Raw genomic sequence first — 24405 nt, forward strand, 5'->3', positions numbered from 1 at the left:
CAACAATGACTTATTTAACAAGAGTGAGCTATTTGTGAATAATTTGTATTTCCGGTAATGGAACAAGTAAAGAAACTGTTTTATTCCCTATACTGACCACACTCCTCCACAGAATGGCAGCTTTTTCCCGATCCATGCAGTACGTTAATAGCCATGAGCCTGCTACACAAATGTTCAAAATGCATACGCGAGCAGGTTTTTTTTATTGTGAATCTCATGAAGAGGGCAAATAGAGGAGAAAACGCAACGAAACGATTCAAACATCACAAAAATGTAATAATCGCCTTTAGATAAAAGAATGGGATTTTACTTGTAAGTTGCGAAAAAAGTGCAAAGGAAAGTAATTGAAAGGTGGCGAAGAGGGAGGGAAGGAATAGCAAATCGGAACAAATCCAGTTTGAATTAATACTCTTCTTCCGGGGGAGGAACGCCTTCGACTTCTTCGGGAGCTGCGAAACCATCTTCGGTAGCGTAAAGCTTCGCCAAAATTTTCTGAATGATGGGATTATCTTCTTGAGTGATGTCTTGACACAATAGCTCAATGTCGCGAAGTTTTCCGAAATAGAAATCACGTTCTTTTTCCATGCCCTCCAGCGTTAATTTCATTTCCATAATCGAAGAATTCAACTCTTCGATCTTGGCTTCATGGATCTTTCCAGCCGAATTCATTCCAACAGTTGCACCTCCTCGAGCTGCACTTGTCATGTTGGAGGCTGGAGTGGAATTATTCCTAGGAGGAGCAGGCCGGGCAGCTTTAGAAATAAAATTTAAGAAAAAACAAGAATAAATAAATGGAATATGAATTTCGGACACTTTCCCTGGATCAACCAGAATCCTCCATTATCCAAGGAACAGGACCGTCAAAACATACCAAAAAATTACACTTGGACATAAATTTCATGTGATAGTTTAAGAGGATTCATGGTGATCAAAAGACAAGTGAGCCCAAACATTTAAAAATTTGAAGGCAAAAGGGGAAAAAGGTCAAGAAGACGCTATTAGAAAGCAAGAATGAGCAGCACAACACATCAAGCAACAAGAAACAGAAATAAATAGTCAAAATGCTGAAAGAACGACGACGAAGCAGTTTGAAGAAAAGCGGGAAGCAAGATGAGGTTAATGGTACCCTGTGGTTTGGCCAGCGCTTGAGGAGGGGCCCGAGGAGCGGTGGCAGGGGTAATGGGCGGATGCGAAGAACGCGGAACGTTTGCTCCGGTTCCCCAACCCAATTGCTCGCCTCCGCGGACCTCTAGGGCGTTGTACCCTTCCATGTCCTGCCCTTGGTAATTGGCGTCAAAGAATTTCTTAAACCACTGGACGAACTCGAAATTATCTTGAAATCGACCTTTCACCAACTTGTCGATCGGGATGATCTGATAGGACACGCAAAATAAATAAGAGAATGGTAGAGGAGAGAAATATGGCGTAATGTAAAGCCGGCCACTAATAAGCGGTACGACTAATGGACAAAAACATACCGAGGAACCAAAAAATTTAAACGTAAAATAAAAAAACGTGTGTTACTCATTTAGGAGTATTTTATCAATTCGTGAGCTGTAGGTGTTTAAATGAATGAAATTAATGTGTATCCGCCATAAACTAGAGCAAACTACGGTTCCTCAACTGAAAATAATTAAATTAAGGGGAAACCGATACACAAGACTTTGATCGCCAACAATTTACGGGGACTTCAAGCTTGACACAACCACTAAATTCAGTGCGAAGAAATACAGCATAAATAACAAGACAATATAGATTGAAAGTGGCTTGAGAGGTAAGGTGGTGCGTAAGAGAACCGAACACTAAATACCAAACACCATTCTACATGTACAAAATAAGTAGTGAGAAGACTATAACAGTTCCAACGGGATCTTTCGATATGCAAAACCATTGTGTTGTGTTGTACCAGTTCTGTGAGGGGCAGGCTTGTTGTAAGCCTGTCGCGAGTAAGACCCCGTCGACGGCGAGTGCCGACCCGATCCTCCCAAATGAGACTGGGATCCACCTTGCGTTGCTGGCCCAAGACCCAAAACTTCGCCACCGCGAGCTTCGAGTGCATCATATGGTGAACCATCATAGTTGGCGTCAAAGAACTTCTTGAACCATTGGAGAAATTCAAAGTTGTCCTGGAAGCGACCCTTGATCAATTTGTCCACAGGGATGATCTGTGAGCGACAGATAGGGATGTTTTTTGTTTTGTTTTGTTTTATCGTTCAGGAAAACCAACTAACTAACTACTGGTAACAGAAGCACGGGCTGAGAGCAAATTACGAGAAAGAAAACACGGAATCATTTTTCCATGTAAAACCAAAAATTCGTAAATTCAGGTAAAGCCTTTAATTTTCTACTTTGTGAAAAACTTGGAAAGGATCCAAGTATGATTTTTTTTCCTAAATTAATTTTAATAAATTAACTAAAATAATAAAATCATAGGGGAAGTAACTATTCAGGATTAAATAATACTATTTTCTAATAAAGGGACACTAATTGAAGAATCATATGGAATAATTAAACCATAGATGATCGTAAATTTATGTGGCATATGTTTGCAGAGTGAAATGTGTAAGCTTTTACAGGGTCACTAGCTTAACAGGACCCCAAATGGTTTGTCATAATTAAATAAATGATAATACCTTATCGACATTCATTTTTTTAAAAGATCCTTGAAGGAGTTTGAAGTTCTGGATGTATTCGTGCTCAAGGTTTGTTTTATACTTGACTTTTTTCACCATCATTGATCCTGAAAAAAAAAATCAATGAAATGGTGAATCACCAATGATAAACAAATGAATCAAACATCAAGAACAATGTCAGAAGGTGTGGCAGACTTATTTGTTTTTAATGATACCAGAAACCACTACAAATGAAAGAGGAATTGTTACCTGGAAAAAGCATATCCATAAACTGGCAATAGGCAGCTCCTGTGCACATTTCCTCAATCTTCGTTAAGCTTGACATGAGGCAATCATTGACCCACGCCAACATGTCATGTCTACTAAGGTTTTCTGTTGTTACGCTAGTTGAATACACATTTACAGCCATGTTTGTTCTGAAAAAAAGAAAAACAGAACAAAAGATTAAATGATGGGTTTTCTCTGCCAGTGAAAAGCCATAAAAGGTAGTTATGCTTGAGCCCAGCCCCACAGGCAGGGCAAGAATCCTAATCCGATAAAATTTCCCCCTAAGGCAATGGATAATTTTTCCGTTATCATATCTTATTAAAGAATACTATCGCGGCAACACAATTAAACTTTTAACACAAAATATTCTAATAAACCATTTGACATTGTTTCACATACCTGGATTTGAAAGGCTTGAAATAATTAACTTAACTCGAGAGATGTCCCGAATCTCCAAACGCCGAGAACCGGTGACTCTAACTGTCTTATTACACGAAAATTCTCGTTACAAATGTGCCATATTTCCAATGGTTCGTAAACAATTTTTTTTTAATAAAACAAATTTAAGGGTTTTCTATATGACGCGTTTTTATTATTATTTAAATTCTAAGAATATTAAGATACAATTTTAAAAATATTAATTTTAACGACTATTATTTTGATAGCAACGTCGGTTAGAGTGGAAAACTGACATTGCACTTTCCGAAAAATTTCGGCATTTACGCTCTGTTCAGACAGTTTGTTTCAGAAGTTTTCCATTCATTTCAGTCTTTTAAAGTCATATTAATTATGGAGTGTGTTTTGGGTATTGCTTGCAATGATTTTGTCATTTTGGCATCAGATATGACTAATGCTCACAGCATTCTTGTCAATAAACAAGGTATGTTTCTTCACATGAAGCGATAGTTAACATTCATTAACCTTATGTAAAACCATTATAAAATTATTTTAAAGGGCTGAAGTGTACGCCGAGTTAATGTAAATTAATATTTGTTTTTTCTTCAGATGAGGACAAAATGTTCAAGCTGTCCGATAGACTGCTGATGGCAGTAACTGGAGAATCTGGTGATACTACTCAGTTTGCTGAATACATTGAAAAAAACATCCAGCTTTACAAAATGAGAAACGGTTATGAGTTGTCACCTCCTGCAGCAGCTAACTTTACACGTCGTAACTTGGCTGATTCTCTTCGTAGCAGGGTACACATCTGCCTATTAGTTTTAGTTGCAGTTTTTCTCTGAAACGTCATGTATTAACTGTTTTATTGTTTTTAGTCACCCTATATGGTCAACTTCCTTCTAGCTGGATACAGTGAGAGGACTGGCCCAGAGCTTTACTGGATGGATTATCTGGCATCTATGATCAAAACTCCCTTTGCTACTCATGGATATGGAGGCATGTTCAGCATCGGCATTATGGATCGCTATTACCGTCCAGATCTGACAGAACAGGAAGCATATGATATCATGAAGAAGTGTGTCGCGGAAATCCAAAAGCGTCTTATTATCAACCTTCCTAATTTTCAAGTTAAAGTATTGGACAAAAATGGAATTCATGCTTTGGATGTCATAAGATCCCAGAACTTATCTGCCTAGGCGATTAATATGGGTTAACAATAAACGTCTTGCACTTGTTTAATACATACTCCGAGAAAAAGTTTTATGTAAGCGTCAATGATCGAGGTTATCTATTTTTACAATTTTTACATCCAGTTTCTTTAAATTCGAGCAATTCCAGTCTTACAGAAAATAAAAATAATTTATTTTTAAATAAATTGTTTGGAAAAATCTTTGGAAAGATGAAAGATTAGAATAAAAGAGAAATGTGCATTTGAAAAGGTTTTCTAAGGAAAGTAATGCGAGCATAGAGCGAAAGAGATTACCGTAAAGTAATGAAATCTATTGGAACATTAAATAAACGCCTTGAATCTGTATATTCAAGGGATGGTTATTTATAATATTAGTATTTATACGGTTACATAAGGAAAGTTCGCCGGTCGCAGACGAAAATTCATAGGCTATAGCGTACAGAGTTAGTATTGTTTGTTCTCTGTTCTGTGACTTGAGGTAGGAAATAACTGTTATGATCTATTGATAACGGAATTTAAAATCCGGTTAGAATAATTGTTTTATTTTTGGAACACCTATTATATTTCATGTTAATTTTTCACTTTAGGTATGTGATTTACACCCTACGTATATATCTAATAACACAGCAATATGTCTAACGATGACGATAGCAAAGTCAAAGTAAGTTGATCTAAGATCCTAATTATTAAGCCATTTTGATGATCTCTTTTGTATTTTATTCAGGCATCGATTTTAGGGAGGGATTTGGGTTCAATACCCTGTTTCCGAAGCTCATTTTTAAATGGAATTGGTGGCGGAATTGCTACTGGACTGACATATTTTTTGTTTACCAGTAAGGTAAAGCAAGCCTGCAATACAGCTGTTCTTTCATTTGCTGGGATCACTTTATCATACTGGTAAAGATTTAAATGTGTGTGATAATGTAATATAATTCACATTGGTTTAATATTTCAATATGTAGGGTTTACTGCAGATATTCCTGGTCACAGAACAAATTCAACGTGACCATGCTCAAAACAGCCATGAAAGAACAAGTTGCCAGAGAAGGAACTGACACTGATCTTCAACTCAGCAGACCACAAGATAAAAGTTGATTCTGTATCATTATTAGTATTTGATTTGATATGTAATAAATTGGAGAAATTTCTATTAAGGTGTTTGGAATAATTCCTTCATTCTTATAAGGCCCAAATTATCCGGTTCTAGATGACTATAATTGACATTTACGGTCTATCTTTGATAGGTCGCACTTAAAAGGCAATTAAAATGTTGTTCAATTGACGTAATAAAAAGAGAATAACACAAACTGTCAGACCGTGAAGTTTCTTTATAAAAACCGCGCGATACGATTACATCTTACAATCGCGATTACAGTACAGTTTTTTCAGGAGGAAGGACCGCACACAATCCTGCCTTTTTAGGGAAACGCACGAAAATAATGAAAATTGTAAGGGTTGGTGGGAGAAGAGGAAGGACAACAATCAAGGGACATTGTGAAGAAGTTTCGCTTGGGGAAAGGATAGGAGACAAGAAGAGAACACGAGTAAACTGTTGAAACAATTAGGAGAGTCCGCATGATCCGTCAATCCAGCAGTGTCACATGAACAAATCCAGTCTAACTTATTTAAAAGAAGGAAGAAGAAGAGCAGCGCAGCAGTTTCCCTAAAAAGGTTGTGCGGCTATAACTGTATGGCTTAACATACAATATACAGCAATTGGTATTTTGGGATAGTGGAAGGTGGGAGTGTATGTATGAGAAAAGATGGATAATATATGGGGAGAGTAGGTAGGCTTAATTTGAAAAGAAGGAGCTGTCGTCAGGTGCCGGGCGTCGTCGAGCAAAGCTAATGGGGAAAAGGATCCAAGCGGGGAGAGATGAGAGGACGCCGGACGTCAAGATTCAACCATCTAATCTATCAAATAACAATAAAGGAAAAAATGTACAGAGCAGCAAGCTTTTCGGCAGCAGAACATCACTGAGCAACACCACAAGTGACCGCACATTCGCTCTTACATCATTTGATTCTCGTCTACTACATTCCATGCGATGCGCACACGTTCATATTGGTCCGAAAACACATTGATACATCTCTTTGTCGATGTTGCTACTATGCTACACTGTTTTCTCTCTTCACAAAACGAAAGAATGAAAAAGAGAGCCCGAGGATGTACTCTTTCGCCACTTCTTTTGCTGCTCTTCTTCCCCCTTCTACCCCCCCAAAATGCACTGAAACTACCGCCTCGTTAACGCACTCCCAATGGGAACACCCGCAAATCATAAACTTTTAGGGGCTAGCTGGACAAAGAGAGGGGGAATGAAAGAGAGAAGAAAGTGGAGCTAATAAAGTATTAAAATTAAGAGATGGACGAGTAGCTCAGGTCAGTTTGGCGCGTTTGTTCGGTGATTCCGCGTCGTCATCTTCGCCAGCGTCAACAGGGGAAATAACAGGGACAGCAGAATCAATGTCCTTTTTAGGCTCCACTTCTTCTGCTACTTCCCCAGGGATTGGATCTGCTGCTGTTGCTTCCTCTTCTTCTTCAGAGTCACCATCGTAATCAACCAACGCCTTGAAATAAATTTTACAAAATGAAAATTATAGATGAGTGTACACAAGCAATAAACGAGTCGCATTACCTTCTTCATAGTAGAGGGCGACTGGACATCTGTTGATGGAGGAACAGGAGATGTCGTAGGAGACAACGTTGAAGGCGAAGAGCTGCCGCCATTAGAAGATGCACCGATTATGGGACTGTTTGAGCCACCGCTGTGATTCGCTTTCGGGGATATCACGTTAGCCTTTGAAAAGGCGATTGGCGATGTTGGAGATGTTGTAGGGGCGACTGTTTGCACCTGCTGGGTATTGGAGGGTATTGATGCCGTATGGGAAGGTGTCACGGCGTCGCTCCCATTGTCTTCGGCGTCGTCATCTTCTGAATTGAACCAAATTTCTTCTTCCTCTTCCAGCTGACGGGGATCACGTCGGTATCTTGTGGTTCGCAGTATTGAAGGGACACTGGAGTACAACAAATCGATTAGCATTTCAAGATTCATCGTTTGTGTGCGTCTACTTTACCTGTCTAGTGCTGATGTCGATCGTTCTCTCTCGCCTATTCTATCTTGCTGTTGATCATATCGTAGCCTAAGACATTTGAAGGTCTGGACGTACTCGACCTTATCCAGTGCCTTGCCAAAGGTGTCGACAACGTAAACGCACAAAGATTTGATGTCTTCCGACCTAATAAACTCAAAGAGTTCAAGAATGGCTGAATCAAGCAAATTGTATCGGCCATTGTTGCGCAAGAAGGCATCCACGACCGGCGAAAGCAAGTTGCTTTTCACGATGTAGCGATTGTAGAATTCATCTGCAAAAGATTATTCATAAAAATTCAGTTAGTTTTAAATGGTTCAAAGATACAAGTCCACACATTAACCTTACCTTTAAGTGAAATGATCTTCCGTAAGAAACGAAGGGCACTGAGGACAAGAAAAGTGTGCCTAGACCTCATAAGGACCAAGATACGCCGAAGGAGATCGCGATTGAGGATATAGTTCTTTATGTGATACGTGTGGTGTTCGACACAAAAAGACAAGAGTTCAAGGATGAGCCCCAGCAGTTGAACGGTGGGGTAGTCTTCTTTCGTCGGGCGATCATTGGTTGTATTAGACAATAGTGGATTTACTAGCACGTGCATGCTGTGCTTGTAGAAGAAGTTAAGAAAATCGGCTTTTTCTGACTTGTTGATGGATGCAAGCATGTTTTCTGGGTCGATAAGCAATCGTAAAATGCCACTGAGTTGAACAGCGCCGCCTAGTTCCGGATCAGAGTCGCACATCATCTGCTCAATGATGATGTTGAGAAGCAAGTTTTCATCTTCAGCGCTGTTGACCTGCTGCAGCATGTAGTCCCGAACCATCGATGGTGAAAATTCGACAATGTACGACAAAATATCGATCGAGGCCGATTTGGTAGCCAAATCGTCAACTCCAAGTGTGATTTCTAACGCTGGAAGAATGCCTAGACTGGCCAGTGTTTTGAAAAACGTTTCACGACTCTGTGGCTGTAGAGTTTGTGAAAAAGTGCAGAACTCTTTAAGGAAAAGAACCAAATCCCGTCGTTTGCTGATTTCCATAGTTTCGTCCGTCAAGTGAGTGAACAACTCATTTAAAAATTTCTCATCATCCTGTATGAGACTGACAATTTCAACCTACGATACAAGAATGGTATAATCAAAGAAATCGAATGATACCAGAAAATATAATAATTACCTTGTTAAAAAATATGAAACTAGAAAGCGTCGATAGCATATTCTCTTCAAATACCGAAGGCGTCGGCAAGACAACATCCTAGATACAAATTTAAAAATGATAGTTAGCACAAGAACCACGTTTCAAATCTTTCGTGATATAAGGGGCAACCCACCTGGATGTACTGTACTCTGTACGTTTGGTGAATCTTAGCCAATAGCTCTGGGTTAGTAATTGGGATAACTTCTTTGAATTTCGCCATTTGTCTCAGATAATCACGGTGTTTCTTCCGGATTTTAGCATTTGGATCGTATTCAAGACAGCCGACGACATCGAAAATTGTGTCTTCCGCAAACATAACTTCAAACAGGGCATTCTTGTTGAGAAGAAAGATATTCTTGAAAACCTCAAACAGGTGATGTAAACCCTCAAGATTTTCTAGATCTTCACAAATGTGGAAAAGGTTCAACAACTTTCGAATGTAACCCTCAATTTCAAGAGCAGTAGACAATTTTTCTCTTCTTACAGCTGACGAAAGACAGCTTGCAATCAACTACAAGATTCAAACAATTAGCACATCCTGCTTCATTAAACACATAGAAAGCAATAAATACCTCATTTATGGTTTCTAGCTTGTTGAGTTCACAAGGTGGCAACTCCACAGGCGGAGCTGTGTCAGACATGTCTTCAAATCTCTCATCTTCAGACTCTTCAACGAAATCTTGTGTAATGTCAACTGAAGGATCTTTGCCTTGTACCTGAATTACAAGTATGCATTAATTTAATTAAATATTTAAATTTTAATATCATGCAATGCTTACTTGACAGATTTTCTCCCAAATTTCATCACAACCAGCTTTTTCTTGGAAGCTAAGTGCCAAATCGAAATTGTCACCTTCAGACCAGACTATTAACGTTTCTTGCTGTTTCTGATATGCCGTATCAGGCTGAATTTTAGATTCGAGAAGTAGTGAACCTAAAAATTGCATAAAAATTTGTTGTTACATTCAATGAAGTTGAAGCACGTTTACAGATAAGCTATATTTACCATCAACTTCAGCTCTGACTAGGAGTGATACTCCTTTCAGCCTGTCAACATATGAAGATGTGACATGTCCAGTACCTCTGTCATCCCACTGTCTTTCCGCATTAAGAGCGTACAACTTCACTCGTCGTCGAGTATCAGTCATATTGTCTACTTTTGTATTTCGTTAAGCGAATCTTCAAACACAACAGCTCTTGTCTGTCGGTTGTCAATGCTTATCAAAAAAGCACGCCCCGACGCCACACTTGTAGTTGATCAAAGCAGCAAATAAGTACGAAATATTCTCGATTTTTGTCACTGGACTAAACGATTCATGTAATCCACTCAACTTGGAAACTATCGCGCCGATTTACAAAAGTCAAGGAAAGCGGGACGCTAGCGTCAAGTCAACAACATCAAAACCGCCATATTTGTCCAAACCTAAGTTGGGGACTTTCGGTCCAAAGTCACGGGCTAGCTTTTGAGTGCTTTAGCTGCTGCTCGAGCTTGCTCTGACTAGACGGCTACCGAAAGAGGGCCACCTCAGTACCTAAACAGATTCATGGATCATGGCCGAAATTTTTTTAAAAATACAATTTAAAATATCTCAGTTATCTTGTAAAATAAAATTAAGTCGTTGTTATTTTATGTTAAATGGATAGTTTTGTTTTAAAGGAGACGTGAATTCAATCGTAGTGAAAAGAAAATTATTTTTTTTTCAACTTCCATTGTGTTCGATTCTGTTTGTGGCGCATTTTGTTGTGTGCGCGCCAAATTCGAATTTTTCGAAGCGGTTGTATACGTACGGAGTTGTAGTTTTTTCGGTGGGTTGGGCTAGTCACATCTCACATTACCTCTCATTTAAAAAAAAAATCCCATTTTACCAAAAATTTATATTAGAAAAAATCTTTTGGCCAATCATTATTTTGGCTCTTTCACATTTGTCAGTGTGCCAAGCATATACATACCTTAATTCACCGCATAGGATCCACATTGTGTTATTTCGATTCATCACATTGATACACGTCAACTTGCAATTTCTAGACCCAATTACATTTAACTTAAATATTAAGTTGTTATGGCAACCAATAACGGAACGAATTTTGGCAAGAATTAATTCAGTATTTATTTATTTTTGTCATTATATTGCATCCATCAAAATGGATAAAAATAGTCTCTATTGTACTGAAAGTTAGCAGAACTTGAAGTAGAGCAAAGAATTATTTTCTAAAGTATTTTTCACGGCGAGTCCGATCTCTAATTTTCTTTTTACTTTTATCATGCTTTTATTACTTTATAGATGAATAATCAGAAAGAAATGGAGAGTGTACTTTATTAGACAGCAAGTATAAGTTATTCAAAATTTTGAAGGTTAACTGTTCCTTTTTAAATTTAAGCTAAAATCGAGGAAAGTTTTAGAACTCTAACATAAGCAACCTGGGAGACGTTTGGGACTGTTTCCAGTGTTTCCCTATGTTCCATATAACATTCTGAGTTGAATGTCGCGGGTAGAATAGGGTTCACGCGGTTGCCTTTCCTCTGTTTAATATTATTAAGTAAAGAAATAAACGATGCAACATTTTTTAAAAACTTGAGATTATCGTTCGTTTTCTCATAATTATGCATTTCATTAAAACGTATAGCTATTTTTCCTAGATTATCTTAGTGTGCTATTTAGAACAGTTCCGAAATGTTATATACATACCGACACCAAAATTTCGATATCGCTTTCCTTCTAATTCTTTTTATTTCCTATAAGATTTCCTAGTAGATATTTCAGTATAGTGTACAACATTGGTACTCACACAATATATACATTGGAAGGATGTGTAGGTTTCTGTACTTATTTCTCGAGTACAGTTGATTATCGCACATGTGTATAGGATAGGTGCAGGGGATCTATTATTAGCCCGTGATGAACCAGCAAGGCTACCAAGTATTTTTAGCTTTTCGTCTCTGGCCAGCAGAAAAGATTTCCATGTACGAGTGATCGTAGCTGCACCTCAGTCGCGATTCTTCTTACAAGTTCATTGAACGTTTCTCGATCTGCAGTGTTGGTTTTTATCAGCCAGTTTCAAAGTCCATGACAATGGGCTGAGATATGGCCGATCGCTTGGATGATCTGATTTGTACTTTCCATCCGGGGGCTAGCGCAATGGAAACACTTGCAATTCTCTTACTCGGCTGGATTATATTTGGTACCATTTTGACAATTGTTGGAAAGTTCGTGTATTCCAGACTACTGTTGGACCCACCAAAGGAGACCCATGCATTGAATTCTACAGTTCCCCCCACATCGGCTGCAGCAGTTGCATCGCCAACAGTCGAAAAGCCCAACATAAGCAACACTGAACGTTTCATAAATACTCTCAAATCGCATCCCCCTCCTGCCCTGCCAAAACTTACGAGATCCAAGAGTGTCTCAAAGTCGGATGACCAACACCCAGATGTGCCTTCAGTAACAGGTTCTAATTCAGATTGTGTCAAGTGGGTCACTAACTGCCTGAGCTATGTCTACGCAAAGACTCAAATTTTAACCGACTTGAACACTACATGGAAAGAATCGCTCAACAATCAAACCAAACAATCGGAAATTGAAGTAAATTAAATAGTCTATATTACACTTATGATTTAAAAGACTGTGTACTAAGGCTATTGTTTATTTCTTAGACTGGAGTATCTGTTGAAATTCAGCAGATTTTATTTCATGATGACCTTCCCCCGCGACTGAACAACGTATTTTGCGAACTAACCCCAAATGAAAGGGCTGTAAGTTTAATGCAGCAATTCAGACTTACAATTCATTTTCAGTTGATTCATTTATTCTGATGTTTTACAGACTATCACCGGAGATTTTGAATCGCGTTTTAATATTCTTGTTCGTGCTAAGCGTGAACAACGCGATCATCAAACTATATCCGACTATCGTCTTCAAGTTGAACGACTCCGGGGTCGTCTGAACGCTTCAACCGATTTCCGTGATGGCGCAGTTGCAATTAAATTTGACGGCTGGCCAGACGTAATTTTTTAAAATTTATAATTGTTGTGTATAATACTGTCCATTTGTTCATTGGTGTTTCTGTTTAATTTCAGGTAAGACTATCGATAATAAAAGATGAGACAGCAGGAAATATTAGCGGCGATGAACAGCTCGTTCAAGACATCATCATTGAGATGGTGACAGCCGCATTGCGAGCCGCCACTAATCAATTGCATTGGTCTCGTTATCCCGACTCTCCGCGATTTGTTCCAAGTGTCAATCCAGCCGAACCCATTCTTCCGGTGCACTACGATAGCATGGTACATGATTCCCTAATTCATTTTTAATAATAAGCTACCATTATTTTACTGTCGTTCATTTTTACAGCTAGAAACCAGATTAAGGCGTTCCTCAAAGGACAAGAAATTGCTGGTAAAAATAGTCAAAGCCAACAACCTTGGCTCTCAGAAAGGTAAACCAACTTATTTTTAATTCACGATTCTTCGCCAAAACAATAAGACCAAAATTCTATTGAATGAAAAGGTTGCCACCAGTTGTACAGCATCATCGAAATGGACGATCCTCCCCAACGTCATCAAACGACAATAAAGCAAGGAACTGAAAACCCGTTCTGGGATGAAAATTTCTTATTGTAAATAGAAATTTAAAATTATAATAATTACAAAAAGTTCGATTGCGCAACTATACACTCTTTATTTTTCAGCGATCTAGGACCCAATACAGAAGAAATCATGTTTGAGCTTTACGATCGCGATAAAAATCGCAACACTTTCTTGGGACTTGGAATTGTGGGCATGGAAGAATTGCTGATGAATCCTAGTCAACGTCAAATCATCCCGCTCCAATCCCGACCTTACGAAAACGATTCTGTTTCTGGAACACTAACAGTCGAGGTAATTACATTTTAAATTCACCAATATGCGTCTGGTTTTTCTAACAATGGGTTTCAAATCAAGTTTCTTTTTATTGATGGAGTGGATGTACCCAACAGTCTGCCTTCCGGTGTAGCAACTTCAGCTACCAAAATGACTTCATGTAATTCCTCTATTAATTTCAATTTTATCAAACACCATTTGTTAAAATTTAACAATTTTGTTCAGCTATGGATGCCGAAAGCCGCCTAGTGCGAAGAGATTCATACAATCGTGCAACTCAACGACATTCAGGTAAATTTCTAATTATTTTTAAAGTGACTATCCGCATTTAAGCCACGCTTATGTTCCTTAAAGATATCAATAATTTCAATGAGCTCAACGACAAACCGTCAACAGCGGCATCAGCTTCTAGGCATTTTGAAGCGCGACGACCAAGTCCTCGTCGAGGCTTGAACACCCTTCCCGGATCAAGAGTATTAATTAAATTATATTCCATTTTTCTAATTCAAACATGTTTATACATTTTTAAGGAAACTGGTTTTACCGATGGCGCCGAATCTTTCAAAGATAATTATTATTCTGAAAACCAGTACACTCCGCTGATGGGTAGTATGGCGTCATCACTTAGTTCAAAAGAAGAAGGTAGTAATGGCTTTTATTCAAGATGTTTTTAGTTAAACGTTGTCTTATTACTATTTTTGCAGATCGTAATAGAGGACGTTCTCGTAGACGGTCTTTCTTCCGTAATCTGAAAGAACGTCTCAGTCGATCCAAGAACCGATCGAGATCCGTAGATCCTGGAACACCAGGACGAGATGATTCTCTTAACCGAGATGATCCACTTGTTCGATCCGTTTCGGCTGATCGCGGTAGATCTGGTGTGTTAATTTTCTTTTTTAATTCAGAGAATTTTAATTGAATTAATGAAATCGTTTTGAAGGGCAATCATTACTTGCTGTCCCCGGTCTGGGTGGTGAAATTGACTCGACAAGATCGAGTCTGAGTGAAGTATCGGCCATCAGTAATGCATCGACAAAAACTTATCTTGACGAAGCATCAACTCTCGTTCTAGAGTCAACTGAAAATGGAATTAAAAAGTATTTCCTTACCCAAATTACAGATGAAATTGTTTTCCTTGATTTCATTTTTTTTTTAACAGACATTACTTGATCCCCATGGCGCTGGCTGAGAAGCGCAAGTGGAAAAAGAAAGGCACAAAATTGCACATCTTTAGCGATCACGTCTTTGTTGCCAAACACCTTACTGGGTATAATAGACCATATAAAATATTGCAAATTATTTAGAATTCATCAATTTATTTTTTCTTTCATTTTCGTGATTTTGCACAGCGGATCTTTGTGCCAGGTGTGCGGAACCCCTCTGGCAAGGCGTCCTGGCAAGCAAGGCTACGAGTGTCGTGACTGCATGTTGCGTTGCCATAAACCTTGTCACGTCAAAGTGGAATCATTGTGCCCCAATTCTACTGTCCATTTTATGGAATTGTAAGTTTCGTAGAATTTATTTCATTTCTCGTGAAATGATAAAAACACAAACCAATAAATATGAATTTAGGGAATACGTTGAAGACACATCGGCCGTTGTTGACCGAAAACTACGGCGCAATTGAACGTTACACGGTCTGTTAACTTAAACGCAAAAAAATTGTGGAAAATTGTATTATCTTTTACTTTGGACAGAAAATTTTTACCGTTTATACATACTAGATGTATGAGGTGCCCTTTAGAAAGCTTTTGGCTATGTTTTTATTACCTGAATGTTTGCTATCATTTTTAAGCTCATTACTAACGCAAAGTAAGACACTTTTATCTCCCTTAACGTTACAACCGTGTTTGATCAAAACCTCAATTTAAGCCCCTTATTATTAACACACATTCAAGTAAACTAATAAACCGCGATATCTGTTCCTGTAAACTTTGCGGCGGGCTATCGTAATTTTGAAAAATTCTCATCAGTGGGTCGTCGGCTTACCACATGGAATTTGTTGTATTAGATACCGTGTCGATACCACTTGGTTGACTGTATCCATGCAATTGTGTAGCGCGACAGGGAGAAAAGAAGTCAATACATTCATAAGTGGAAAACTTATGGGGCAACCACTTCAGTAAATATTTTTGTTTTGTTCGAGATTTGATATAATAATAATAATCATTCTTTCAAATTCTTATTTTTTCTAATAATTTATTTCCCCCCCCCGGCAACCAAGAGATTTATCTCCAGCACACTTGCACGAGTGAAGAGATTCTGCAACTCTCCAGCTGTTTGGGCGTGTTGTGACATCCGCGCTACTCGCTTAAAAAAAAATACACATCCGGAATGGGTGAATTGTCCTTAGTGTGGTCGCCGTTAATACTTACCTGCCCCAAGCGGTGGAAAAAAAATACTAACCTTTTATTTTAGTTTATTTCTCATTTTTATTTTTTAACCTTTTTATTTGGCTGCAAATGAACTAATCTAAATAAAATCAAGATAATTTTAATCGTTTTGTGTTTATTTATTTTTTAATCTTTTTTGAAGGAGGTACAGAAAATGTCCGTTAAACTTAGTGAATGCACAACGCATGCATAACAAACAATACAAAGTCAATGGACGTTCCGTTATTAGGAATCCAAATTTTAGATAACTGATGGTTGCTTTGGTTACTTTCTGATATTGATAATTGTCGTAAGATAAACGAAATATTATTGAATTGAATTGAAGATAATGTTTTTCTAACTATAGGTGGCAGGTCATGGTAAACAGCCCTTTGCTTTTCATTGGCCAATTGAAAAGGGAAGAACAGAAAAGTGGGAGGGACTATCGGCACTAGCTGTTGACGTCTCCCGCGGTTTATTTCCTGATGGGAGCTGACTAGTATTCAGAGTTTTTTGTGCGTTCGTTCACTCCGTTGCTTAATCCGATATTTTTGTTGAATTCACGACACGGATATTGCAACGACTGTAGCTGTAGACCCGTCACGTTTTTCTGTATGTTGGATAGGCCGTAGTTTTCGTCAAAATTGATTGGACCGTTCTCTGAGTTGTTGTTCGGCTATTGGTCTCGTCTTCCGCAATGACCTGAGTACTTCTAGCCCATAGTTCACTTGACAAATTCGTGGTTGATGATTTATGGATCACTTTTTGAAACGTGAAGGTAAATTAAAACATGCAAGTATGTAGTTATTTAACAACTTTTCAAATTTGTTCATGTAAAAAATATGTATGTACTTTATTATCTTTAAAGGCTCTTTAGCAGACTGCAGTTTAGTTATATCTGTCACAATAATTTGAATATGTTTTGTTTCCATTACAAGTGATTTCAATCATGTCTTTTTTTATTATCTTTAGGGCGAAAAAGTCCAATTCAATTGTCCTGAATTGAAGACAAATTGGACTACGAAAACCAATTCAACAATGACTATGAATTTACGAAGCTCCAACAAGATTCTGGCTCAGGCAGCCATAATTCTTTTCTTCTTTTGGGTTGTCGCTTTGATTCTATTGACAAGACCATTGTTAAATAGTCCACAGAGTGATGTTAGCAGTGATGTGCTTCAGCGACTTTCAAAAGCAGTTTCAGAACTTGAAAGTCTTAAAGTGAGAAATCAGGAACTCCAGTGGATACTGACAAACTTCAGTCATGAAGCTCAGTCAGGAAAAATAAAAGAAGGTGTTGTTGAGCGACTTAGATCAACATTAGAGGACAACATCAGACTACCCATTAACTTTAACGGTCTTGAAAAGAAATCATCTGGACCTAGTAAGGAATATGAAGTGAGAAGACGAGCTATTTACCGAGGTGTTCAAGAGAATTGGTATTTCGTGCAACAAGAGTTAGAAAAGCTGAAGAAATCAGGGCGTGATCAAAGTGCCCCTGAAATATCAAATTTGATTCAAGAAATTTTGAACTCAGGAAAAGAGCATGAAATGTAATTTTTTTTAAATTATTCTAGGTTAATTTCTAACTAATTAATTTTATTCCTTTCTGTCAGTATTCTTTTGAATGACATACAAGAGCTTAGCAACATGGAAAACCATGATGCCTGGAGAAGTACAGAATCACGTGCCTTGTCGGACTTGGTCCAAAGACGCTTACATTATCTTCAAAATCCAGCTGACTGTTCCAAGGCTAGGAAATTAATATGTAATCTTAACAAGGTCTGTTGATTTTTAGAATAACATTATTAAAAGTAATTTAACATAGAAATTTTCTTTCAGAGTTGTGGATATGGTTGCCAGATACATCATGCTGCCTATTGTTTCATTATGGCCTATGCCACCAAGAGAACTTTGATATTGAACTCGAAAAAATGGCGATACCATCGTGGTGGATGGGAGAAAGTATTTTTGCCACTTAGTGATACTTGCACTGATCCGTCTGGTTTGGATAGGAGTAATTGGCCTGGTGAAAAAAATTATTTCTAATTAATGAAAGAAACACTTGACATTAAAAGTTTGTACAATTTAAGGAACAAATGAAACCCAGGTCATCGAATTACCCATAGTGGATATGTTGTCTCCTCGGCCTCCGTTCTTGCCATTAGCAATTCCTCGGGACTTGTCGGAGAGGATGATCAGACTACATGGTGATCCTCAGGTGTGGTGGATTGGTCAGTTTATGAAGTACCTCCTGCGATATCAGCCCGAGACTCAGAAGATGTTAGATCAAGCAAAAGAAAAAATGAAATTTGAGAGTCCTGTTGTTGGGTAAGCTGCTTGATCAATAACTTCAGTCAAGATTAAAAAAAAAAAAAAAACTGTATTGCAGTGTCCACGTGCGGCGGACTGATAAAGTTGGAACAGAGGCTGCATTTCATTCGATTGACGAGTACATGTTATACGTAGCAGATTTTTTTGATAAACTAGAAATTAAAGAAAAAATCAAAGTAAGACGGGTCTACCTGGCTTCCGATGATCCTTCTGTTCTTCCAGAAGCAAAGAAAAAGTAAGCTCCGTTTTTGTAATGCCCTTTTTTAAGTTTATTTTCTTAAATGATCTTTTGTCTGGTTTATTTTCCCCGACAGATATCCGGAGTATGAATTTCTTGGTGATGTGTCGATAGCCAAAGGAGCGGCTGTAGCAACGCGTTACACAGATTCGTCCTTGCGAGGCATCTTGGTCGATATTCACATGCTTGCACACAGCGATCATCTCGTTTGCACTTTCTCGTCTCAAGTGTGTCGGTTGGCGTACGAGATCATGCAAACACTTCACCCTGATGCATCGAGCAAATTCAAGTCTTTGGATGATATTTACTACTACGGTGGACAAGGTCCTCATCAACAAATAGCTATGTACTCGCACAAAGCCCATAGGCCTGGCGAGATTTCTATTGAAGTAGGTGATGTTTTAGGGATAGCCGGTAATCACTGGGACGGCTACTCCAAGGGTACAAATGAGCGGACCAAGCAATCTGGACTCTACCCTTCCTTCAAAGCCGTGGACAAGTACAATATAATTGATTTCCCCCCATACAGTGAGGTGGCCGTCGCTGCATGAGTGACGACTGCTTAGGTAAATAACATTTTGCGTTGAGTTTTGTAAACCAGATTGAAACGTGCTGAAGTCACAGTCACATCAAGGTAACTTGAGTTTGGTTTCAAGCGCTTTCCATACACTGTTTTGAGTGCCGTACTGGTTACCTACCGGTTGGCCACTACACACAGCTTTTAAGGACTTTGGGATTATGACTTGACACATTGCACAGTGCATTTTTCTTTGTACAGGGTGCTCTTCTGCTAAATATATATTCACAAGATTTTCTTATTGTTTTTTATTTTGTCAATTTTGAACATTGGAAAGCATTGGTACACGACTGTCATTAGTATTACTTGACTGAACGTTTAAATGGTCGTGCAATAAGTTTCGTGAGCTCTTTGCGTTTATTCTTCAACTCTGTTAAAAGCTGAGAATGGCTCTGAGCAGCACTACCACTGTCGGAATCCTGATCACTTTCACTAATTACTAAATCTGCTTCTTCTGCCATTTGCTTCATCCAGCTCTTGTCTGACCTCTCTCGTTTGGTTCGATGTTCCAATGATTCTATTGCCTTGGCTAAATTTACTCGTTGTTTGATGGCGGCAAAAATGCGCATGTCAACGTCGTAGTCGGGTAGATCATTCTTGTCTTTCTTCAAGGTGGAGCAAAGTTTACGATATGTTGTCGCTTCTTCAGGTTCAATCAGGATTAAACTTAATCCTTCACGAGAAGCTCGAGCTGTACGACCGCTACGATGGACATAATTTTCAGATGTTCGAGGGACCTAGTGGACCAAAAAATGATTTTTAAATACATTAGCCTTTGCAGATATCGAAATAAAAATTTACCTGGAAGTGGACTACATGTTGAACATGTGGGATATCAAGTCCTCTGGCAGCTACATCAGTGGCTATCAGCAACGCGTTATCTAGACTTGAAAAACGCTCAAGATGTTTGAGTCTTTGTTTCTGATGCATTTGCGCGTGCAATGGAAGAGGGTTAGTTTCCAGCAAAGTGAATACAGATGTGAGGCGGCGCACGTTGTTGATTGAATTGCAAAACACCAAAGTACGACCCGGATTGTGTCGCAAGAAATAATAGAGATAATAATCCTTGTCTTCAACGGTGGCCGAGTACAACTTCATTTCCGAAAGCGATGCGGGTTTCAGCGATCTTACTTGAGTTGTTAAATCAACTACTTTTGCTTTAGGTCTGACGCCAACCAAACTAAGCAACTTGTCAAGTTTCATAGCTTCTTTCTTCTTCTTCGATTTGAGATTACCCAATCGGTTAGGTAAGTCATGTGCCAGAGTAAGTGTAGCGGAGAAAACGAAATTTTGTCTCCATCGCTTTTTTTCTTCGTCTTTATTAATGTGTTCAAGCAGAGTACGAACTTCAGCAAAATGACCTTTCTCCAAAAGCCTATCGGTCTCGTCCAGTGCAAGGTATCTAAAACCGACAACATCAAATAATTATTAAATGAAGAGTAAATAAAATGTTTATTAACTAACCGAATATCTTTAATTTGAGAAAGATGCGAATTTCCGCCTTCAATCATTTCCCAGAGTCGACCAGGAGTTCCGATTACAATGTCTGGCCCTTTGCTTAAAATTCTTTCTTGTTTAGGCGCTGCCATTCCACCAATCACGAGACAAATGGATATGTCTGTGTACTTTGCAACGGCCTTTAAATGTTTTTCAATTTGAACTGCCAGTTCTCGAGTGGGAGTAATTATCAATGCTCGTAATTTTTTCTGTCCTTTAATTATTTTGGTTTTTTGATTCCCTAACTCAACTACATCAAATACTCTCACTCTCCCAATTCCACCTCCAAAATCCTCCATCTGTCCTCCAGAGTCGTCAGAATCTTCTTCAGCAACAGCTGCTTTTTTTTCAACTCGCTGCTTTTTGTTGCTTGTATGGCCATCATCATTATTTTCATCTGAATCATCTGCATCATCAGAATCTTCAGATTCTTCTTCATTCTGTTTCAGCTTTTTCAGTTCAAATTCTTTATCTTTAAGGATGCCATTCAGTATGGGAATCCCAAAAGCAAGGGTTTTTCCTGACCCTGTTTCTGCAGCTCCAACAATGTCTTTTCTTCCCTTCATTGCTGTTGGTAAGCAAGCAAGCTAGAGAATGAGACCAATCAAGAAATTGCATGTGTAGATCATACAAACAAAATCTTTTCTCTAGCATACCTGGATTGCTGTTGGGGTTTGGAATCCAAGCTCCCAGACAGCTCTGACTATTGGATCTGGAAGATACATTGCTTTCCAAATAATCATATCCGGTGTGATTTCAAATGGTTCATCCTTGGTTTCTTCTATGTTTTCTTCCGTGTTTTCATTTTTGTTTTCATCATTGTTTTGATTGCTCTTAGATTCTTCCTATATAATTGAGAAACATGCTTACACAAAAATGCAGTGAAAAATTAAATAACAAGTTTTACCTTCATCATGATGGAATAAAAAGCACAAGTGCTGAACTGACAACAATAATTTGACTTAAAAAACACGTGTCAGCTTGACGAACCCACAACCAACATGAATTGTGCAGACGATTTTAGCTTCGTGGCGTTGCCATATACAAATCTGTATACTATCTTAAAAGTAAATATGTTAATTTTAGAAACTCACGTACCTACAATAAATCAAAACAATATATTTTTATTGTAGATAGTTGTCATAAAAATTATTTTCTCATTAATAGGCTACAGCCGGTTGCACGGTGCCTCAGGCTTCTCTGTCATTAATACTTAGCAGACGATAATGTCGTCTCTTCCGTGATACACTGATAGAGTTGGTCAGCGGTGTAATCTGGAAACATTTCCATTGCCAAAATCAAGTAGTGTAATAAAAAAACGTGTAAGAATTTGTTGAATTTGTAAGAATGGCTACTATAGAAGAAATTGACGATCTCAGTGTCGAGATTATTAATAGTATCAACGATGAAGAAGAAGAACCCAAAGAAAACGCGTCTAGTCCGGCACGTGCCCCTGAACGACCAAACTCTGAATCGGCTGATGCCTCTGTCGTTGCCTTGTCGTCATCAAAAGCATTAGACGAAGCAGACTCAGACGACGAAGATGATGATGTAAATAAGAACAGTTTTGTAATGTAAAAATCATCATTCACTGTTATGTTTTTATTTCAGGATTTTGATGAAACAGTACTCGAAAGATTGGTTGGTCTGACAGAAATGTTTCCAACATGTTTACAGGTTGCAACTGCTAAACTCTTTTATGGTACATTTTCATCTGCTAAAGGTGACATGCTTCATTTGTTTACCATGTTTGCTCATTACTACAGCCTTTTAACAATTTTTCTTATTAAGGTTTTTATTCCTTTGCTCGTTCTGCTTCATGGGTTATATTCAGCACATCTGCAATCCTCTTTGCTCCAATTATATTTGAAGTTGAAAGAGCACAAATGGAAGAAATGCAGAAACAACAGCAACGACAGGTAAATTTGTGTTAAACAAAACTTATACTCTTATCTAATTGATATTGATATTACTGAAATTCAAAAGATATTGTTGGGCCCTGGTGCTGCCATGTCAGGAGGCAGTCCTCATCCTGGAATGGCACCAGTTCCATCACCTATCCGTTAAGATCTCGTCAGATTCTTCGTTCGCCGTAGTCTTTTTTTATGTAACTGGCTTGATAAATTACAACTAATGACATTTAAAAAATTTATTTGTCTCAAGAGCCACAAAAGTTTTTCTAGTTCTCCCTTCCACACACATAATACTAGCCTATTTTTTAAATTTTTTTGTAGGCCTAACAGTCAGTTAATAGTTGTAAAAAGAAGTTTGTCTAGTTTAGTATTTCTAATGGCCATTTACTTAAAACATATTTTTTTTTGTTTTACATTGATGGCCCCCGAAAAAGAACGAACGACTCGAAGATGAATAAATAGCGGTAACGGAAATTTGTAAACGATGTATATTGCCAGGTTATCCAGTGCAATCAGTAGCTGCATTAGATCAATAACAAATAGTTCAAAGAAGACGACAATTTTCGTAGATAATGTTAATCTGTAAGAACATTTATCAAATCTTGAAAATCTGTAACAAACCATGCAGCATTAGCTTTAACAACCTCTCGCGCGACATTGCCTCCATATCCTATTACCAAAATAAGGACTTGTAGGTATAGAATAACAAAACATTCTTTTTAGATTATACCAATGAATGCATCAGCAGGTGGGCATGCTTCCAAGTCCGTTATCCCATCACCTATCATCACAATAATTGAATGGCCAAATTTTTCCCTAATTGTTTGAATCACTTTGCTTTTTCCTCCTGATCTGGAAGTTGGTTGATCTTCATCAAATCCAGCATAGGTTCCATCATGATAAAATTTAAGCTTATTAGCATAAATGTTTTCTTTGGGAATTCCAAGGTGATCTGCAACTGGTTGTATCAAAGATTCAAATCCACCAGATATTAAATATGGTTTTTTGTTTAGAACATGAAGGGTCTTTATTAAAGTTCTAAAAATAAAATTACTGATCAAATAAAATTCATGGAAATTAAGTAAAAACTGCTTTTACTCTAAATGAGGGGTTATCTTGAGATGTTGTTCTTTGGCAATTTGCACTACTTGATCATAGTGAGGTTGAATCAGGTTCTAATAAGACAATATAATCATTTAAAGTATTATGTAATAAAATTTTAATTAACATGAATTAATATACAAGTCTTAGTTTAAGGGCTTCTCTAAAATCCACGTTTCCGGACATAGCTTTGCTTGTCCTATCATAAAATATGTATAGAAAATAGCTACAAACTCAAAATTGAAAAGATAAGCAATTTAGTTGTGTTTACATTTCCTTCACTTGTTGTCCTTTTCCACAACAGAGTGCTAAGTCATCAATTCCTTCTCCAATACACACAGTAGAATCAACATCAAAGCAAACTGCATCAGCTTGTTTAAGCAATGTAATAACGGCTTGTTTTGTGCTCATTTCCACCTATAAAATAGATCTAAAACCGTTGAAAATTTAAGCGCAATGAATGATCGCGTTTCTGAGGCTTCGAAAGAATACAAAAACCTCCCCCTTTATTCTCTTCCACTAATACTTTTAAAGTAAGTGGTTACTAAACAGTGGGACGCGGGAAACGGAACCCAGAAAAAATTTTCAAGCACTTAAGTGATAGGCCTAAAGAAAAAACTTTTTTTTTTATTAGGAAGCCGGTGTTTTAAAAAGGAACCCAGAAAGTGACTAAAAAAATTGTGAACAGCTCACCTTTGTGCAAAATCGCAAGGCGATTCGATTCTAATGCTGCAAAGA

General features: G+C 38.0%; 9 protein-coding genes across 12 annotated transcripts; 5 read left to right on the top strand and 4 right to left on the bottom strand.

The window, feature by feature from the left end:
* Positions 1 to 29: 29 nt before the first annotated feature.
* LOC124344064 (microtubule-associated protein RP/EB family member 1-like) lies at positions 30 to 3406 on the bottom strand. Of its 2 annotated transcripts, none has more exons than XM_046797461.1 (5): positions 3300 to 3406; positions 2883 to 3049; positions 2634 to 2740; positions 1127 to 1373; positions 30 to 752 (listed from the first exon to the last, which is right to left on the bottom strand). In XM_046797461.1, the coding sequence occupies exons 2-5, from the start codon at positions 3040 to 3042 to the stop codon at positions 403 to 405; spliced, it is 864 nt and encodes a 287-aa protein (XP_046653417.1). In that variant the 5' UTR covers positions 3043 to 3049; positions 3300 to 3406; the 3' UTR covers positions 30 to 402. The 2 variants fall into 2 exon arrangements, with proteins under 2 accessions (XP_046653417.1, XP_046653416.1); XM_046797460.1 differs by lacking the exon at positions 1127 to 1373 and adding an exon at positions 1907 to 2165.
* A 170-nt stretch (positions 3407 to 3576) lies between these two features.
* Positions 3577 to 4538, top strand: LOC124343494 (proteasome subunit beta type-2-like). The gene is made up of 3 exons (XM_046796815.1): positions 3577 to 3780; positions 3906 to 4099; positions 4175 to 4538. Exons 1-3 carry the CDS (start codon positions 3690 to 3692, stop codon positions 4493 to 4495), a joined length of 606 nt encoding a protein of 201 aa, XP_046652771.1. The 5' UTR covers positions 3577 to 3689; the 3' UTR covers positions 4496 to 4538.
* Positions 4539 to 4855: 317 nt separating this feature from the next.
* LOC124343495 (cytochrome c oxidase assembly protein COX20, mitochondrial-like) lies at positions 4856 to 5636 on the top strand. Of its 2 annotated transcripts, none has more exons than XM_046796817.1 (4): positions 4856 to 4966; positions 5076 to 5149; positions 5213 to 5385; positions 5451 to 5636. In XM_046796817.1, exons 2-4 carry the CDS (start codon positions 5120 to 5122, stop codon positions 5581 to 5583), a joined length of 336 nt encoding a protein of 111 aa, XP_046652773.1. In that variant the 5' UTR covers positions 4856 to 4966; positions 5076 to 5119; the 3' UTR covers positions 5584 to 5636. The 2 variants fall into 2 exon arrangements, with proteins under 2 accessions (XP_046652773.1, XP_046652774.1); XM_046796818.1 differs by having other exon boundaries at positions 4911 to 5013.
* A 162-nt stretch (positions 5637 to 5798) lies between these two features.
* Positions 5799 to 10272, bottom strand: LOC124343493 (serine/threonine-protein phosphatase 4 regulatory subunit 3A-like). Its single transcript, XM_046796814.1, has 9 exons — positions 9784 to 10272; positions 9557 to 9711; positions 9350 to 9493; positions 8911 to 9288; positions 8757 to 8834; positions 7927 to 8695; positions 7564 to 7852; positions 7125 to 7503; positions 5799 to 7056 (listed from the first exon to the last, which is right to left on the bottom strand). The coding sequence occupies exons 1-9, from the start codon at positions 9923 to 9925 to the stop codon at positions 6865 to 6867; spliced, it is 2526 nt and encodes an 841-aa protein (XP_046652770.1). The 5' UTR covers positions 9926 to 10272; the 3' UTR covers positions 5799 to 6864.
* Positions 10273 to 11748: 1476 nt separating this feature from the next.
* On the top strand, positions 11749 to 15741 carry LOC124341727. Its single transcript, XM_046794664.1, has 16 exons — positions 11749 to 12358; positions 12430 to 12528; positions 12599 to 12778; positions 12853 to 13059; positions 13127 to 13211; positions 13283 to 13391; positions 13464 to 13653; positions 13717 to 13795; positions 13861 to 13926; positions 13990 to 14108; positions 14166 to 14277; positions 14340 to 14513; positions 14576 to 14732; positions 14795 to 14902; positions 14985 to 15137; positions 15208 to 15741. The coding sequence occupies exons 1-16, from the start codon at positions 11861 to 11863 to the stop codon at positions 15260 to 15262; spliced, it is 2391 nt and encodes a 796-aa protein (XP_046650620.1). The 5' UTR covers positions 11749 to 11860; the 3' UTR covers positions 15263 to 15741.
* Positions 15742 to 16458: 717 nt separating this feature from the next.
* LOC124343447 (alpha-(1,6)-fucosyltransferase-like) lies at positions 16459 to 19392 on the top strand. Of its 2 annotated transcripts, none has more exons than XM_046796757.1 (7): positions 16459 to 16803; positions 16980 to 17560; positions 17624 to 17789; positions 17850 to 18036; positions 18101 to 18338; positions 18400 to 18576; positions 18656 to 19392. In XM_046796757.1, the coding sequence occupies exons 1-7, from the start codon at positions 16798 to 16800 to the stop codon at positions 19128 to 19130; spliced, it is 1830 nt and encodes a 609-aa protein (XP_046652713.1). In that variant the 5' UTR covers positions 16459 to 16797; the 3' UTR covers positions 19131 to 19392. The 2 variants fall into 2 exon arrangements, with proteins under 2 accessions (XP_046652713.1, XP_046652715.1); XM_046796759.1 differs by having other exon boundaries at positions 16460 to 16785.
* On the bottom strand, positions 19181 to 21686 carry LOC124343446 (ATP-dependent RNA helicase DDX24-like). The gene is made up of 5 exons (XM_046796756.1): positions 21561 to 21686; positions 21310 to 21498; positions 20621 to 21240; positions 19958 to 20558; positions 19181 to 19893 (listed from the first exon to the last, which is right to left on the bottom strand). The coding sequence occupies exons 1-5, from the start codon at positions 21567 to 21569 to the stop codon at positions 19459 to 19461; spliced, it is 1854 nt and encodes a 617-aa protein (XP_046652712.1). The 5' UTR covers positions 21570 to 21686; the 3' UTR covers positions 19181 to 19458.
* Positions 21687 to 21864: 178 nt separating this feature from the next.
* Positions 21865 to 22805, top strand: LOC124343449 (mitochondrial import receptor subunit TOM22 homolog). The gene is made up of 4 exons (XM_046796761.1): positions 21865 to 22204; positions 22265 to 22376; positions 22445 to 22572; positions 22640 to 22805. Exons 1-4 carry the CDS (start codon positions 22001 to 22003, stop codon positions 22718 to 22720), a joined length of 525 nt encoding a protein of 174 aa, XP_046652717.1. The 5' UTR covers positions 21865 to 22000; the 3' UTR covers positions 22721 to 22805.
* A 231-nt stretch (positions 22806 to 23036) lies between these two features.
* LOC124343448 (phosphoserine phosphatase-like) lies at positions 23037 to 24203 on the bottom strand. Its single transcript, XM_046796760.1, has 5 exons — positions 23939 to 24203; positions 23809 to 23866; positions 23665 to 23741; positions 23297 to 23604; positions 23037 to 23236 (listed from the first exon to the last, which is right to left on the bottom strand). The coding sequence occupies exons 1-5, from the start codon at positions 24076 to 24078 to the stop codon at positions 23142 to 23144; spliced, it is 678 nt and encodes a 225-aa protein (XP_046652716.1). The 5' UTR covers positions 24079 to 24203; the 3' UTR covers positions 23037 to 23141.
* Between the last annotated feature and the right edge of the window lie 202 nt (positions 24204 to 24405).

The sequence above is a fragment of the Daphnia pulicaria genome, chromosome 6 (assembly GCF_021234035.1).
Source record: "Daphnia pulicaria isolate SC F1-1A chromosome 6, SC_F0-13Bv2, whole genome shotgun sequence".
Lineage (NCBI taxonomy): Eukaryota > Metazoa > Arthropoda > Branchiopoda > Diplostraca > Daphniidae > Daphnia > Daphnia pulicaria.